At 38.2% G+C, this 18,368-nt stretch overlaps 1 protein-coding gene across 1 annotated transcript in view; it reads right to left on the reverse strand.

The window, feature by feature from the left end:
* ZRANB3 (zinc finger RANBP2-type containing 3) overlaps window positions 1-18,145 on the reverse strand; it is a 227,014-nt gene extending 208,869 nt beyond the window's left edge. The window contains exons 1-2 of the mRNA XM_066346300.1: window positions 17,905-18,145; window positions 8,249-8,416 (exon numbers count right to left, since the gene is read on the reverse strand). Of these exons, the coding sequence (XP_066202397.1) occupies window positions 8,249-8,409 (161 nt within the window). The 5' untranslated portion in view covers window positions 8,410-8,416; window positions 17,905-18,145. The remainder of the gene's footprint in view (window positions 1-8,248; window positions 8,417-17,904) is intronic.
* Window positions 18,146-18,368: the final 223 nt, after the last annotated feature.

Below are 18,368 nucleotides of genomic sequence, written 5' to 3' on the forward strand. Positions count from 1 at the left end.
TGACCTGGAATGCTGAGGTCACCGGTTCAAAACCCTGGGCTTGCCTGGTCAAGGCACATATGGTAATTGATGCTTCCTGCTCCTCCCCCCTTCTCTCTCTCTCTCTTCTCTAAAATGAATAAATAAAAATAATTAAAAAAAAAAAAAAAAAAAAAAAAAGAAAGTGTACTATATCTTGAGTGAGGTTTGAAAACACAGGTGTATTTATATATCAGAATCCATTGAACTGTACACCTAAAACCTATGCATTTTATTAAATTATCCCTAATTTTTTTTAAAAAGCTGATAAAGAAATGTATAGTTTAGCATGAGGTAAAAATGAATAATAACAAGCCTAACTGAAAATGAATTTGAGGTTTTGAATTTAAACTGCTTATGTGACCTGAGAAACCCTAAACTAAAAAGTTAATTTTGCAAATCCTCCCTAAAAGAATCGACTTTCTCTTTAGGTCTCTTCAAGATTCCCAGAGACTAAGATTACCTAATTATTAAAAACAAAATTTTTAAAAAATAGAAAATACATTGGGAAAGGATCAATCATCATCAACAACAAAAAGCAAAATTAGTTTCCAAAGGATTTCGGTTATGTAAAATAAGTATGTTGCAAATATTTACAGATATAAGAGAATTAAAACATGGCAAGAAACACGATACTATCAACATAAGCAGGCAAACAGGAACTGGATATTCTAGGACTTAAAAATACACTGTCTGACATCGAGAACAGAAAATAAAATGTTCCTATCCTGCAATTACAAGAAAGGAAAGGACTGACTGTTCTTTGACATTAGTCAGCTAATTCCTAAACCGACTCTGAATTTCAGCAAATCCTTACACACTTCAGCATTTTAAGTCTCCAAACTACCCCAAAGCCTGATACAATACCAACTCTTTGCTTTGTTTCAAGAGCCTGTGTCTAACAAGAACAGTTCACCCTTGCTTAGTAAGTAATAAATTCCGCTTCTTTGTTTTAGACATATCGAATGGGTTTTGGTTTCAGGTATTTTGAGTGGTTGTCTCTTAAGAGAATTCAATAGATTTATTTAACAGCATGTTATAGAATTGGTAAATAAGAATATGTTTAAACAAAAAATATATACTGAATCACAGAATTTTTAATTTTTTTTTTACAGAGACATAGAGAGAGAGAGAGATAGGGACAGACAGACAGGAACGGAGAGAGATGAGAAGCATCAATCATTAGTTTTTCGTTGTGACACCTTAGTTGTTCATTGATTTCTTTCTCATATGTGCCTTGACCGTGGGCCTTCAGCGGACTGAGTAACCCCTTGCTCGAGCCAGCAACCTAAGGTCCAAGCTAGTGAGCCTTGCTCAAACCAGATAAGCTCGTGCTCAAGCTGGCAACCTTGGGGGTCTCGAACCTGGGTCCTCTGCATCCCAGACTGACGCTCTATCCACTGCGCCGCTGCCTGGTCAGGCCACAGAATTTTTTTTAAATTAAGAAAATATGAAAAAGATAAGAGATACTGGCACACCCAAAAAAGGTCTAATATAGTTATAACTGGAGATTAAGGAGGAGAAAAAATGGAGCAAAATAATATTTGAAGAGACAGCAACTAAGAATTTTCCAGAATTAATGAGTGACATCTACCCACAGAATAAGTTATAAATGCAAAGAAAACCACACCTAAGCATATCATAATAAAACTTTTGGATTGCCAAATAAAGAGTAATCCTTAAAAAAAAAGTCAGAGAAGAGGAAAGACAAATTTTAACAGCATCAAAACTATATACCTAGGAATAAATTCAATGATATATATGAAAAAACTATTTACTGAAAACTATAAGACCTTATTAAAAATTAAGTAAAGGAAGAAATAATTGAGATGAAAATAGATGGAGAGCAATTAAATAAGTAGAAGAATACTTCACCTTATTGAATTAAAATACTCTACATTATAAATAGATCAATTCTCCCCAAACTAATCTACAGATGCAAAGTAATCCAATAAACAATTTTAGTAACTTTTTTGTGAAAAAATTTATTTAAAAAATTCTATAATTTACAGGCAATGTAATGACCCAACAATAGCCAACACAATTAAAAAAAAAAAAAAGTTACAGTTAGTGCTCAACTTACGACCATGATTGGTTCCGACAGACCGATTGTAACACAATTTGTTCATAAGTTGAGAAGGCTATATGTACAGTACTGTGAAATGATGTTATAAAAATCTTTAAGTCAAAGACAAAGACAATTTTCTCTTGGTAGACAACTTGGGAGGGGTTTGATGAAAAATATCCAAGACACAAAACACAAATTGCTGTACTGAGTCTGGGATAACAGTTGAAATGGTGCACACGGAGATGGTAGTGCTGCTGGAAGCTGGTCCGCACTGTCGTACACCCAGCTGGGCAACACTTGCGCTGCCAGACACGGAGCAGTCATGGCTAGCGATCGTGGTCCTAAGTAGCATAGGTCGTAAGTCGATCAATACCTGTATATGCTACCTTATACCAAAATATCTTTATAAAGTGATAGTAATTAAAAAGTATGGTACCACACAACACAAATCAACAGTACAAATGCTATAGAAATGTTTGCCTGAAACCTATGTACTCTTATTGATCAATGTCACCCCATTAAGTTTAATTTTCTAAATAATTTTTTTAAAGTATGGTATCAACACAAAGATTAGCAATCAAACAAATAGAACAAATAATCTATCTACACCTGTACTGTCCCATTTGGTACCCACTAAACATATGTGGCTATTTAAATTTACATTAATTAAAATTAGCTACAATTAAAAATTCAGTCCTTAGTTGCACTGATCAAATTTCAAAACTCAGTAGCCACAAGTACCTAAAAACTACTAAACTGAACAGTAAATATACAAATATTTCCATCAGTGCAGAAAGTTGCATTAGTGAGTATTTATCTAGAAAGATACACATAAACTAACTTGATTTATGATAAAGGGGACACTCTAATGCAATGGAGAAAAGTTGGTCTTTTCAATAAATTGTGATGAATGCCATATACAAAATTACATAAATAATCAATCAAGCTTGACCCTTACCTAATATTTTATTTAAAAAATCAAATCCAAGTGGACTATAGATCTCAATGTAAAAAATAAAACAATAAAGTTTTTAGAAGAAAAAATTAGATAAAGATTTCTAAAATAGGATGCAAAAAATGCCAAGCACAAAAGACAATACTGATAAAAAAATTTATGATATTAAAATTGAGAACTTTTGCTTATCAAAAGACGTTATTAAAAGTGAAAAGACAAGCCATAGCTGGAAAAAAATTATTTGCAACATACCTACCTGACAAAAGACTCATCCAAAATATAAATCTGACAAAAGACTCCTACAAAACACTAAGAAAAGCCTGACCTGTGGTGGCGCAGTGGATAAAGCGTCGACCTGGAAATGCTGAGGTCGCCGGTTCGAAACCCTGGGCTTGCCTGGTCAAGGCACATATGGGAGTTGATGCTTCCAGCTCCTCCCCCCCTTCTCTCTCCTCTCTAAAATGAATAAAAAATAATAATAATAAATTAAAAAAAAAAAACACTAAGAAAAGGGCCTACAGAAAACCCAGTACGAAAATGGATGAGATGAACAAACACTTAACAAAAGACGATATTCAAACAGCTAATATGCATAGGAAAAGGTGTTAAACTTCATTTGCCATCAGAAAAATGTAAATAAAAACCTCAGCCTGACCAGGTGGTGGCGCAATGGAGAGCGTTTGGACTCAGGGTACCCAGGTTAGAAACCCCAAGGTCACCAGCTTGAGCGTGGGCTCATCTGGTTTGAGCAAGGCTCACCAGCTTGAGCCCAAGGTCTCTGGTCTGCTGTAGCCCCATGGTCAAGGCACATATGAGAAAGCAATCAATGAACAGCTAAGGGGCCGCAATGGAGAACTGATGCTTCTCATTTCTCTTCCTTCCTGTCTGTCTGTCCCTATCTGTCCCTCGGTCTCCCTCTGTCTCTGTCACAAAACAAAAAACAAACAAACAAAAAAACCTCAATAAGCCCTGACCCTATAGTTTGGTTGGTTAGAGCATTGTCTCGAAACACAGAGGTTGCTCTTTTGATCCCTGGTAAGGGCACATACAGGAACAGATAGACATCCTGTCTCTGTTTCTATCTCTATCTCGCTTTCTTCCTCTCTCACTAAAATCAATAACTAAAAACAAACAAACAAAAAGCCTCAATAAATATCACTTATATTTACCAGAATATCTAAAATGAATTGAATATCGACAATATGAAGTGTTGGTAAGGATGTGGTATAGCTGGAATTCAAATACTGTTGATAAAAGTATACTGGTACAACCACTTTAAAAAACTGTTTGGCTGAATTTAGCAGCTGAACCATGCCCCCACCCCACCCCAATTCATAGGCTGAAGTTCTAAAACCTAGTGCCTCAGAATGTGACCTAATTTGGAAGCAGAGTATTGCAGATGTAATCAGTTAAAATTAAATCACTGGAGCGGGCCCTAATCCAATATAACTGATGTCCTTTTAAAAAGGGAAAATTTTGACACGAATAGAGGAAAAATGATGTCACTGGGAAAAGACATCATCTACAAGCCAAGGAGAGAAACAGAACAGACTCTTCCCTCGGAGCCTTGAGAAGAAATTAATCCTGCCAAACCTTGGTTTTGGACAATAAATTTCTATTGCTTAAGCCACCTAGCGGTGGCACTTGACTAAGACAGACCTGGCAAACTAATACAGGCAGTACTTACTTAGTGGAATCATGTGTATTATATATGACTCAACAATTTCTCTTTTTGGTTTACGCACAAGAGAAAGGTATCTACATTCACCAAAAGATTTGTATAAGAATGTTCATAGCATTGTTTTTTATAAGCTATATATATATTTTATAAATGGAAACATCCCAAATGTTCATTAACAGTAGAATCAATAAATAAATCATGGGGCCCTGGCTGGTTGGCTCAGCAGTAGAGTGTTGACCTGGCGTGTAGGAGTCCCGGGTTGGATTCCCGGCCAGGGCACACAGGAGAGGCGCCCATCTGCTTCTCTACCCCTCCCCCTCTCCTTCCTCTCTGTCTCTCTCTTACCCTCCCTCAGCCAAGGCTCCATTGGAGCCAAGTTGGCCCGGGCGCTGAGGATGGCTCTGTGGCCTCTGCCTCAGGCGCTAGAATGGCTCTGGATGCAACAGAGCGACGCCCCAGAGGGGCAGAACATTGCCCCCTGGTGGGCATGCCGGGTGGATCCCAGTCGGGCGCATGCGGGAGTCTGTCTGACTGCCTCCCCGTTTCCAGCTTTGGAAAAATGAAAATAAATAAATAAATACATCATGGTATATTTACACAATGGAATTTTATATGGCAATGAGAATGAACCAAATACAACCTCATGCAATAATATGAAAGGATTTCACAATGATGTTAAGGGAAAGAAGTCAAACACAAAAAAGTATATATGAATGATTACAATGATATAGTTGAACATATAAAAGTAATTTGCAGCCTGACCAGGCAGTGGCACAGTGGATAGAACATTGGACTGGGATGCGGAGGACCCAGGTTTGAGAACCTGAGGTCGCCAGCTTGAGCGCGGGTTCATCTGGTTTGAGCAAGGCTCACCACCTTGGACCCAAGGTTGCCGGCCTGAGCAAGGGGTTACTCGGTCTGCTGTAGCCCCACGGTCAAGGCACATATGAGAAAGCAATCAATGAACAACTAAGGTGTCACAACGAAAAACTAATGATTGATGCTTCTCATCTCTCTCCATTCCTGCTGTCTGTCCCTATCTATCCCTCTCTCTGTCTCTGTAAAAAATAAAATAAAATAAAATAAATAAAATAAAATAAAATAAAAGTAATTTGCAGGCCCTGGCCAGTGGACTCAGTAGTGGAGCACTGGCCTGGTGTGTGGAAGTCTTCGGTTCAATTTCTGACCAGGGCACACAGGAGAAGTGCCCATCTGCTTCTCTACCCTTCCCCCTCTTCTTTCTCTCTGTTTCTCTCTTTCCCTCCTGTAGCCAAGGCTCCATTGGAGCAAAGTTGGCCCCGGTGCTGAGGTTGGCTCCATGGCCTCTGCATCAGATGCTAAAATGGCATCAGTTGCAATGGAGCAATGCCCCAGATGGGCAAAGCATTGCCCCCTAATGGGCTTGCTGGGTTGATTCTGGTCAGGCACATGTGAGTCTGTCTCTCTGTCTCCCTGCTTCTCACTTCAGAAAAATACCCAAAAAAAGTAATTTGAGTGTTTTGAAGTCAGGGTAGCAGTGACCTTTGAAGGAGAAAGGAAGTAGTGATTGGGAGGTGGCAAGAGGAAGATTTCTGGGATGCTAGCAATGTGATTCTTTCTTAATCTTGGGGATAGCTATACTTGAAAATTCCTCAAATTGTGCACTTATGGTCAGCACACTATTCTCAGTTTTTGAGTAGGTGAGTTAAACAGCAAATTAGAACAGCTGAATCTTGAAATATAAGGGAGATCTTTAAAAAGACAAAATGGAGAAAGACAAATACAATAAACATTAACAAAAGGCATAGAATAGAGTGAAAAGAACAAGTATAAGTCTAATTATAATTGCAGAAGATAATAAAGAGATTGGTAAGAATCAACATCTGAAGAGGTAACAGTTGAGAATTGACCAGAATCAGCATGATACAAATCACAGGTTAAAAGTACCCAATAATCCTAAAGAGGATTTTTGTTGTTGTTGTTGTTTTTTAATTTTTTTATTTATTTACTTTTTTAGATTTTATTTATTCATTTTTATTAGAGAGAGATGAGAGAGAGAGAGAGAGAGGGATAGAGAGAGAGAGAACAGGGGAGGAGCAGGAAGCATCAACTCCCATATGTGCCTTGACCAGGCAAGCCCAGGGTTTTGAACCGGCGACCTCAGCATTCCAGGTCGACGCTTTATCCACTGCGCCACCACAGGTCAGGCCCCTAAAGAGGATTTAAAAAAAACATACTAAATAAACTATAGTGAAAATGCAGAATTCCAAAGACAGAAAAAAATCTTAAAATCTGATATAGATAAAAGATGGATGTTCTACAAAACAATGAAAATGAAAATTAGTGATTCCTTTGTTGGGTTTTTGTTTTGTTTTGGAAATTTTTCAAACTCAAAGAAAAGCCTAAAGGAATAATACAATGAATCCACCCTGGCTGGATAGCTTAGTTGGTTAAAGTGTTGTCCTGATATACCGAGGTTGTGGGTTCAATCCCTGGTCAGGGCACATACAAGAATCAACCAATGAATGTGTAAACACACAAAACAACAAATTGATCTCTCTCTCTCTCTACCTTCCTCTGTCTAGAAAATCAATAAATAGTTTTAAAAAAGAAAGAATACAATGAACACATTTATACCACTCACCAGATTCACTCTGTTAACATTGGGCTGACCCAATCAAAGTTTTCTACATGTCCTTCCCTTTGGGGAAAATGTAGAAAGTAGGCTACAGCTAAAAGGATTCTTCACCCCAAAATTCTTTATCATCCCAGGAACAAGAACATTCTTCTATTCAGCTACAATACCATTTCCACATCTAAGATAATCACCATTAATTCAATAACATTGCTCTAACAGAGTCCAGATGAAATTTTCCCAGTTATCCCAAAAAATGTCCTCTGAAGTTTATCTTTGTACTTATCAGGACCTAGTCAAAGTTTATGCATTACTTTCAGATGTTCTAGCTCTTAGTTACCTCTCAGTTTAGAACATTCTTACCAATTTCCTGTTTTTCATGACACTGAATCACTCGAAGAGTTCGAGTTAGATGTCCTGAAAAAATGTCCCACATTCTGAACTGGTCTGACTGCTTCCTTATGATGATCAGGTCAAGTATGTCCAGGAAGAACACCACTGAAGAACGCTGTACACCTCCTGTGCATCACATTATGCCTGTAGGTGTCCTGCTACTGGCAATACTACCTATTTTGTAATTTTTCTCTTTGAAATTAATAAGTCACAGTAGGGGAATATTTTTGACAGGAGCACCCTTTCTAATGGCAACCAAGGAAACCAGAGAGAGCAGACTACAACTTTCAAAGTGCCAAGAAAAAAATAGGTATCAAAGTAGAGCTGTATGCCAATCAAATATCATTCATGATTGAAGGCAAAATAAGATATATCTTGAAGTTATTATTTCATGATCCAGTAAAAAAATTAACAAGACTATGTACACACACACACACACAGCTTTGCACACAGCTTTGCTCTTTATACACTTGCCAGGGATTAAATGTTTTTAGCATGTCTTGAAAGAAAGTACCTTACCTGCCATCTCTTCTAAGGGCAAAAGTGATGCCATCTTTCTGAAAAGGAAGCAGCTTTGCTCTTAGTTTGTCAGGCAAAAAGTCCAGCTGTTTACAAGATTCACTTGTCAAACAAGAAATCTGAGATGTAAGAGGCATTTTTAACTTATGAACTCTGGGCATGATGATCCTAAAATTAAAAAAAATCACAAAAGGAAAGGGGTTGGGGAAATAGATATTAGTAAGTGTTAAATATTATTAGAGAGTTAAATATAAATAAATAATATTAACATACTTATCAGTAGCCTTGATAAACTATCTACATAAACTAAATCACGTTCCTCAAATAAGCTATTAAAATTCAAAGCACTAAGTCCAAAAGGAATTACTTAACCAACAATCTAAAAACTCAGCATCCTCGCCTGACCTGTGGTGGCGCAGTGGATAAAGCGTCGACCTGGAAATGCTGAGGTCGCTGGTTCGAAACCCTGGGCTTGCCTGGTCAAGGCACATATGGGAGTTGATGCTTCCTGCTCCTCCCCCCCTTCTCTCTCTATCTCTCTCCTCTCTCTCTCTCTCTCTCTCTCTCTCTCTCTCTCCTTTCTAAAATGAATAAATAAAAATGAAAATAAAAAAAATTTTTAAAAATAAATAAATAAAATAAAAATAAAAACTCAGCATCCTCTATTTAATTTGTATTTCTAACTGGGCCATTATATAGCCATAACCTTATTTTAAGCAATAAATATAATTACTGAAAAGTTGCATCAACTAAATTTTTACCAACTGAATATTTTAAAAAAGACAAATTTGCTTTAGAAAGATGAATCCTTTCATAATTTATAGATGTACCTTTTTATATCACACCATATTTTCTAAGATCAGGATAAAACTGCATTTTAAAAATTATAAAATACAAAAACATTAACTCCAAATTTACAATAATTAAATTAACTAAAAATTATTATTAAATGAGATTGATTTTTAAATATAAAAATAAATCATTTTAAATCAGTTGAATCCAAAGTATAAACTCTGCCAGATTAGCACCATCCTCACTACTGGGTTTGCACAGGTATAACTTTATTTTTCCACCACAGGAGCACTTCAAATCAATGAGTTCTTAGACCTCTGCAAGAAAAAAATCCTATAAATCACTAAACTATTAAGTTTCTCTAATAATAATACTTTGTATTTAGATTATACCTAGTCAACTGTTTATATAGTCTCATTCCACCTTTAAAATAAATTTGCTTTTTTTCTCAATTACTTGCAGACTTATATAAATTTAAGTTCCCCTTTCCCTCAAAAAAGTAATCAACCTCTGTGTTCAATGTCTAAATATCTTAAGAATTCAACAAGTATTTCTTAATTAAAAAGTAGGTACTATATGCCATAATCTAAAGAAGCCAGGACCATATCCTCAGAGTTTATGTTTGAGGGGAGACTAAAAATAAAATAAACAAACAAGATGGTTAATTACAGGATAGTACAAATATAAAAAAAACTTAAGAGAGTAATTAATGTCCACTTAAGGTAGGTTAACCACGGAAAGCCTCTCTTTAAGTGATGCTTGGTCTACAGTCTAAAGCAGGGGTAGTCAACCTTTTTATACCTACCGCCCACTTTTGTATCTCTTTTAGTAGTAAAATTTTCTAACCACCCACTGGTTCCACAGTAATGGTGATTTATAAAGTAGGGAAGTAACTTTACTTCATAAAATTTATAAAGCAGAGTTACAGCAAGTTAAAGCATATAATAATAATTACTTACCAGTACTTTATGCCGGATTTTCGCTAAGTTTGGCAGAATAAATCTTTATAAAACAACTTACTATAGTTAAATCTATCTTTTTATTTATACTTTGGTTGCTCCACTACCGCCCACCATGAAAGCTGGAACGCCCACTAGCCGGCGGTGGGGACCAGGTTGACTACCACTGGTCTAAAGGATGGGAAAGAGACAGCCAGGGTCAAATTAGGAAGAGCATTCCAGGCCGACAGCATCAGCAAAAGTCCTGAGATGAGAAAGGGCTTGGAGTTCTCTGGCAGCAGAGAAGGAAGCCAATCTGGTTGAAACAATGATATGAGATGAAGCTCTTAAGATAGGCAGTTATTGAATCACAGAGGCCTTGATTTGGATTTTGGATTCTATTTTAAGAATGAAGGGATGCCAGTGGTTGGGTGGCACAGTGATTGGAGCATCTTACCAATATACTGAGATCAAGGCTTTGATCCCTGGTAGGGGCACATATAAGAACCAACCAATGAGTATACAACTAAATGGAAAACTAAGTGGAACGAGTTGAGGCTTTTCTCTCTCTCCCCCTTCCCCTCTCTCGCTCAGTCATGGAAAAATATTTTAAAAAAATTTTAACAAACACTCCAAGAAAAAAAAATCTGTTAACTTGAGGTCACATTGCAATTTACATAATTTATTTTATGAAGACTATATATGAAGATCAGGCACTATATCTGTAAAAATACACAATAAAACTAAAGTCACTTTAACATTAAAAATTTGTTTTAAGAGTCACAAATAAAATATATTTAAATATGAATATTAAAGAAATCTAAAATAGTATGAAAATGTTTAGAAAAATTTTAATTGAACTAAAATTATGGCATGGCTGGTTCCCTAATGATTCAAATAGGTATTGAAAAATATATAGTGATATAATCTAATTAATAGTTCATAAATGTTTTATTTAATATTCAAAATAATTTTTCAAAGCCCTTTCCCATTTATACCATCTTTCTAATGTCTGAAAATTATGTTAAAATAAAAAATGTCTCACATAGTTCAGCCATATACCGTATTTCCCCAGGTATAGGACGCACCTTTATCTGAAAAATTGGGGGTCTAAAAACTGGGTGTGTCTTATACAATGAAGATTTTTTTTAATTCATTTTAGAGAGGAGAGAGAGTTAGAATGAGAGAGAAAGAGAGAGAGAGAGAGAGTAAGGGGGGAGGAGCAGGAAGCATCAACTCCCATATGTGCCTTGACCAGGCAAGCCCAGGGTTTTGAACCGGTGACCTCAGTGTTCCAGGTCAATGCTTTATCCACTGTGCCACCACAGGTCAGGCTTATTTGCATTTGACAGTGATGAGGAGTTGTATAAATTTTATGATGAATAAAACTTGAGTTCAATAACTTTATGTAAGACACTTTTTTTCAAATTTTGGGCCCCAAAATTAAGGTGTGTCTTATACATGGGATCGTCTTATACATGGGGAAATATGGTAGGTTCATCTGATGCAACAAGTTAGTTGTAACCAACGTACATTAACAACAGAAGACTCAGACTTAATCATCTTTCTAAATTATCAAGAAACTAACAGTTACAATAATTGGTCATGTCTCTCTAATCATTACAGATGTTGAGGATTTAATTCAGAGATTTAGCAAAAAAGGTTTAAGTCAGTGTATACATACCAGTTTACTTTTAGAAAGGTTGGTGGGCTATTAAGACGGAAACAGCTTATATATTCAGACTGGCTATGGTTTGCTCTGATCATTACTTAGGATAGATGTATCCTAGCCTACTGCTTCTTCTACCAATGCTGTGGTCTCTCCCTATAAATTGAACACCCAAAAAGTTCCCTCTAAGGCTCAAGGACCATTATGGAAGAGGTAGATGTGTAAGATTATAAGAGGTCACAATGGCCTCTTAAAATCACTTATCCAGCAAATAACTATCGAGTGCCTATTATGTACTGTACCAGGCATTGCAGGAGGTACCAGGTAAATAAAGATAAATTTGTCCCATTGTATCCTCACCTCCCAGCCCAATCTAGGACAGATATGAGTTATAAACAACTGCAACACAATGTAGAAAGAGCTCTGAAAAGAATATATATAAAACTACTGTTCATAAGGGAGAGTGTTGACTCTGTGTAACAGAGCAAGCAATCAAAGAAGTCTTCACTTAGGAGAAAAAGTGCCTAGTATATAGTAGAGCTTGTTTAAATATTTGATGTAACTTTTTTTGTGTGTGTGTGCATTTTTCTAAAGTGAGAAGCAAGGAGGCAGAGAGCCAGACTCCCACATATGCCCAACCAGGATCCACCCAGCATGCCCACCAGGTGGCAATGCTCTGCCCATCTGGGGCATTGCTCTGTTACCACTGAAGCCATTCCAGCCCCTGAGGCAGAGGCCATGGAGCCGTCCTCAGCGCAGGGTCAACTTTGCTCCAATGGAGCTTTGGCTGTGGGAGGGAAAGAGAGGGATAGAAAGGAAGGAGAGGGGGAAGGGTGGAGAAGCAGATGGGCGCTTCTCCTGTGTGCCCTGACAGGGGATTGAACCCGGGACCTCCACATGCCAGGCCTACGCTCTACTGCTGAGCCAGCTGATCAGGGCCTTGATGTAACTCTTAAATTGAAACTAAAGAAAAGGAGTGGAATTTGCAAATGAAGAATCAAGATAAAAATATTCTAGGAAGGGCCCTGGCCAGTTGGCTTAGCGGTAGAGCGTAGGCCTGGCATGTGGAGGTCCCGGGTTTGATCCCTGGTCAGGGCACACAGCCGAAGCGCCCATCTGCTTCTCCACCCTTCCCCCACTCCTTCCTCTCTCTCTCTCTCTCTGCCCAGCATGCACCTGGCAATCCCATCTGGGGTAATACTTAAATCAACGGAGCTATCCTCAGCACCTGAGGTTGAAGCTCAGACCAACTGAGCTATACTTCGTGCCCGAGGCCACTGGTCGAACCAATCAAGCCATTGGCTGTGGGAGGACAAGAGAGAGAGAAGGGGAAGAGGGAGGGGAAGAAAAGCAGATGGTTGCTTCTCATGTGTGCCCTGACTGGGGATAAAACCCAGGATGTCTGCACAACAGGCTGATGATCTATCCACTGACCCAACAGCCAGGGCCAGACATTTCTAGCCTAAATGTCCAAAACCAATTATCTTGATTTCTCCACCAAATTTGCATGCTCCCTGCCCAATATCTAAGTCACAGTGCAATCAAGCAAGTTATTCAGACTATCACCCTGGGCTCATTCTTGATTTCTCCCTCTCCCTTAACCACCAAATTAAATCCAGTTATTATTAATTAGTCCCAAACAGATTTCAAATGAATCTGTTTCTTTCCAGTTCTTTTGCCATCACTTATCCCAAAGCATCACTAGTCAACTGGAATATCGCGATAGCTTCCAACTGGACACCCTCACATTTTCCTTAATATCAGTTGATTTCCTCAAAGCACTTGCTGTAATTGGCAATTTTTGAATCTGTTTGCTTGAAATTTGACCCTCCTATCAGAATGTCTTCATAAAGTCAAGGGCCATCGACCGTTTTGTTTATTGTAGCTTTATTTCAGTACTCGAGCATTAGCCATGTCATTAGAAATTATATTGACAAAAACAAGCACACACATACCATGTACCAGGCACTATTTTATGTGTTTTACACTTATTAAGTCATTTAATCCTCACATAGCTTGCGACATAGGTATTGTCTTATCTCAATTTTACATAAGAAAACCAAAGCACAAATTGTTAACTAATCTGCCCACGGTCACCCAAGGAGTACATGGCAGAACCAAGAATCAAATCTAGGCAGCCTAGAGCCCCTCATTGTGACCATTACCTGGTACTTCTCTTGGTAGAAGCTCAAAAAATACTTCTTCACCAAATAAGTGAATTAGAGAATAAATAAAAGAAAAACAGATTAAGGGAACGTGTTGAATTTGAAGTACTTAGAGAAGGTTGTGCAGTACAGTATGATAGTTATAAATTGTAAATCAGCATTCAAAAATTATTAGGTTCTACCAGAAGCCACCTATCAAATACAAGCATCTATATAAAAAGTAACTATAGCCCTGGCCGGATAGGATAGCACAGTTGGTTGGAGCATCAGTCCAACGCACACATTGCAGGTTTATTCAGATAAGCATACAAAGGTGGAGCTTACAACAATATTGCTTTGAAAAGTTAATAACTAATCCAACAATCCAATTTTGGGGTATATATCCAAACTTGAAAATCTCTGTGTGTGTGTGTGTGTGTGTGTGTGTGTGTGTGTGTGTGTCAGGAACAGAGAGAGACAGAGAGAGACAGATAGGGACCAACAGACATACAGGAAGGGAGAAAAATGAGAAGCATCAATTCTTTGTTGCAACTAAGAACAACAATTCTTAGTTGTTCATTGATTGCTTTCTCATATGTGCCTTGACCGGGGGCTACAGCAGAGTGACCCCTTGCTCAAGCCAGTGACCTTTGGGCTCAACCTGGTGAGCCTTCTTCAAATCAGATGAGCCCACGCTCAAGGTGGTGACTTCAGGGTTTCGAACCTGAGTCCTCCATGTTCCAGCCCGACGCTCTATCCACTGCGCCACTGCCTGGTCAGGCTGAACTTAAAAATCTTAGAGATATTTGCATTCCCATATTCACTGCAGCATTATTCATAATAGCCAAAAGGCAGAAGTAATCTAAATATCCATGGGCAGATGAATGGATAAATAAAATGTACCATATATATATATATATATATATATATATATATATATATACAATGAACAATTATTCAGCCTTAAAAAAAGAAAGAAATCCTGTTATATGCTACAACATGGGTAAACCTTGAGGACATAATGCTAAGTAAAATAAACCAGTCACAAAAGGCCAAATACTGCATGATTCTGTTTAGATGAGGTATCTAGAGTAGTTAAACTCTTAGAAACAGAAAGTAGAATGATGGCTGCCAGAAGCTGTGGGAAGGTAAAAGGAGAGTTGTTGTTCAATGAGCACAGAGTTTCAGTTTTGTAAGATGAAAAAGTTCCATAAATCTGTCGCATGAGAGGTGCATATACTAAACACAATGGTATCATACACTTAAAAATGGTAAAGATAATAAATTTTATGGTTTTTTTTACCACAATGAAAAAGAAGTTCATTGAAAATAATGTAAATATCCATTACCTAGGAACTGATTATGTTAGAGATATAGAATGAAATACCAGATAGCCATCAAAAATAATATTATTGGCCCTGGCCGGTTGGCTCAGTAGTAGAGCATTGGCCTGGTATGTGGATGTCCTCGGTGCAATTCCTGGTCGGGGTACACAGGAGAAGCACCCATCTGCTTCTCTACACCTCTTATCCCTTTCTCTCATTCTCTCTTTCTTCCCCTCCCACAGCCATGGTTCAATTGGTAAGAGCGCATCAGCCCTGGGTGCTGAGGATGACTCTATGGAGCCTCTGCCTCAGGCACTAAAAATAGCTAAGTTGCAAGCATGGCCCCAGATGGCAGAGCATCTGCCCAAGATGGGGGTTGTTGGGTGGACCCTGGTCAGGGTGCATGTGGAAGTCTATCTCCCTTCTTCTCACTTGGAAAAAGAAGAAAAAAAAAGGTAATATTGATATATATTGTTATATTCACAGACTCTTGTTGAGTTAAAAAAAAAATTTTACAAGGCAGCATTTGAGATCTTGTTCCCCAGCACATTTTGTCAGTCTGGCTCAAATAAACTCTTATAAAGTTAAAAAATTTGCAAAAAAGCAAAGTAGTATGATGCCATTCATACATGTCTGCACCTATAAAAGGGAGATACCTGCCAGGCTATTCACTAAAATGTAATAATGATATTTCTGGGTAGTACAATTACAGAGTATCTTTATTTTCTTCTTCATATTTTCCTGTGTTTTTAAATACAGTGAATATATATTTTATAAATAGCAAAGGATAGTTCAAAAGAGAAAGTGACTGCCACCATTGCTTCCAGAATCCTGGGGTGGCATTTTACATTTTTCTCTCATTTTGTGTCAGGCATATATTGGGAGATTAACAAATATTTGAGAGGTATGATGAGTAGTAGTCAATAGCTCAGGAATGAGACAGACCTGGATTTGAATCTCAGCTCCAAAATTTACTGATTAAATCGACCTTAAAGTCTTATTGAACTTCATTGAGCCCCAATTAATTCAACTATATTAGTATATGTGCTACCCAAGCGAGCACTTCCAACTTCAACTATCAAACATCAAGTAACAATACTTGCAGAATATTTCAGGGAATATGTACTTAAAGCACTTAACATCATTTCTGGCTCAGAGAAAACAATCAATAAAATTATAGCTGTATAACTATTTAACTTAATTTACACTAAAAGAGCTTACAAAAGAAGAACTAAGTATCTATAGAAGCCTATACTGCTACATTATACTAAAAATTCCAACTGCATTAAAAACAAGAGAAGAGACAACGCTATGTCTGATGGACCCAACAACACTGTTTGGCTGAAAAGGATGGTTACATCCCTATATCTAGAAACATTAACTATAGAATTTATCATCCAGTTGGTGCATAAACACCACTCATGAGTGTTGAACAAAGCCTGTCAGTGCTTCAGTTAAAAAAAGGGGGGGGGGAGGGGGAAATATGCTTACTTTAATTCACAGGTAGGATGGCAAGAGGTGGCGGAATAATGCACAAAACATGACGTAAAAAAAAAAAAAGAAAACATGACTTAATTTAGAGAGATTAAAAAAGAACAAGTAACAATACCACTAATTTTCTTTGGCCTGTGTCTTCCTCACTACTTTTGGACAAGAAAGGAGCTTGTCGTTTGGCACTGCTTTATCCCCAGACTGATATAGTTCCAAATACAGTGTAATCATTAAATATTCACAATATTATTTATAAAAGTAAGTTCAGGGAGATCATGAGGAAAACAGAATTTATCTGAGAAAGTCTCAGTGAAAATGATAAAGAAGTGAGTATAAGAATGAAAGCCATTAGTCTTGGGGAGGTAAGGCCTCTGATAACTCCCGTCTCCTTCATTCTGTTTCCCAAAGTAACTTTCTTAAAGGGAAGGTAGAACAGCAAAAAACACATTCAATTTTGAATCCACGGGGGGGGCCATAAACCAGGGTCTAAAGTACTAAACTTAGGCAATGGGCTCTGAAATATTTAAATGTCTTTATTCATTGTTGTATTATACGTATATAGCTGGCACCTGTCGCCACTTGCTTGATGTATGCTTTACTCAACAATAACAAAGGTAAAGTCCCTTATTTTTGAGTATCAATCCTGAGTGAGTCCCTTATTTTTGAGTATCAATCCCGAGTGCTTCTGTAGCTTTTCTCCTTCGAACCCGCCTTCAGAAGTTTCTAAAACTGGGAGGAATTAGCTCAGAACTTCCAAGCCCAGGGCCGGTTGTTTTTAGTCAAACTGATAACGTGAAGTCATGCGCACCGAGAGCGGCTTAAAGGCATTCGAGGGGTCCACAACAAATATATAGGGGCTATCTAAGAGTGAGCAAGTCAAAAAACAAGATAAATAGGACTCTGGGCTTGAAGGGTGGGTAGAGAATGGCAAACGGACTAGGGAACTACCCACATCCTAGGTTACCCCCTCTTTCTTGAAAAAATTTTTAAAAGATTTTACCTATTGATTTTAGGGATCATGAAGAGAGAGAGAGAAAGCGAAAGAGAGGGAGAGAAGGGGTGAGGGGTGGGGGTGGGGGAGCAGAAGCATCAAGGCGTAGTAGTTGCTTCCTCCATGTGCCTTGCTGGGGGTTTCACCGCGACCTCAGCATTACAGGTGGACGCCTTATCCACTGCGCCAGGACAGTCAGGCTCACCCACTTTCTTAAAAATGCAATTAAATTCCATTTAATATCCTATCTCTCATCAAGGAACTATTGAATTGCGCGCCACCGCACTCCCAGACGGCCACATCTACCTGTATTCGCTGTAGAATCTCCAACTCCCGCCACGGGTTTGCTTTGCGTCCGCCCAAAGGCGGAAGTGACTTCAAAGGGACAAACTGGAAGTAACCGGAGTTCATACACCAGGAATCTACAGACCCCTGTGGTGTCTTGAGAAAACTCTGCTCTGACTAGCTTGCTCTTCTTTCCCTCCACTCTTCTGTTACAGCGACGGGAAGGATTCACCACAACCTCTAGAATAGAGTCTAGAGCTCTCCTCCCCAAACTCTAAATTATTCAAAAGTCTGTCCCTTCTCTTTACAACAAGGCGGCATGGGCGCTTCCTAAAAACTACAATTCCCGGCAGGCCGAGGCTAGAAGTAAACCGAGAAAAGGATGTGGACAGGAACAAGGCAATTGGGAAATGTAGTCTGCTCCAGACCTAAAAAAAGCAATCACCCGTGTTGGGCTGGAGAAACCAGGTGTTTGGCTAAGAACC

The sequence above is a fragment of the Saccopteryx leptura genome, chromosome 7 (genome assembly GCF_036850995.1).
Source record: "Saccopteryx leptura isolate mSacLep1 chromosome 7, mSacLep1_pri_phased_curated, whole genome shotgun sequence".
NCBI classification, from domain to species: Eukaryota; Metazoa; Chordata; class Mammalia; order Chiroptera; family Emballonuridae; genus Saccopteryx; species Saccopteryx leptura.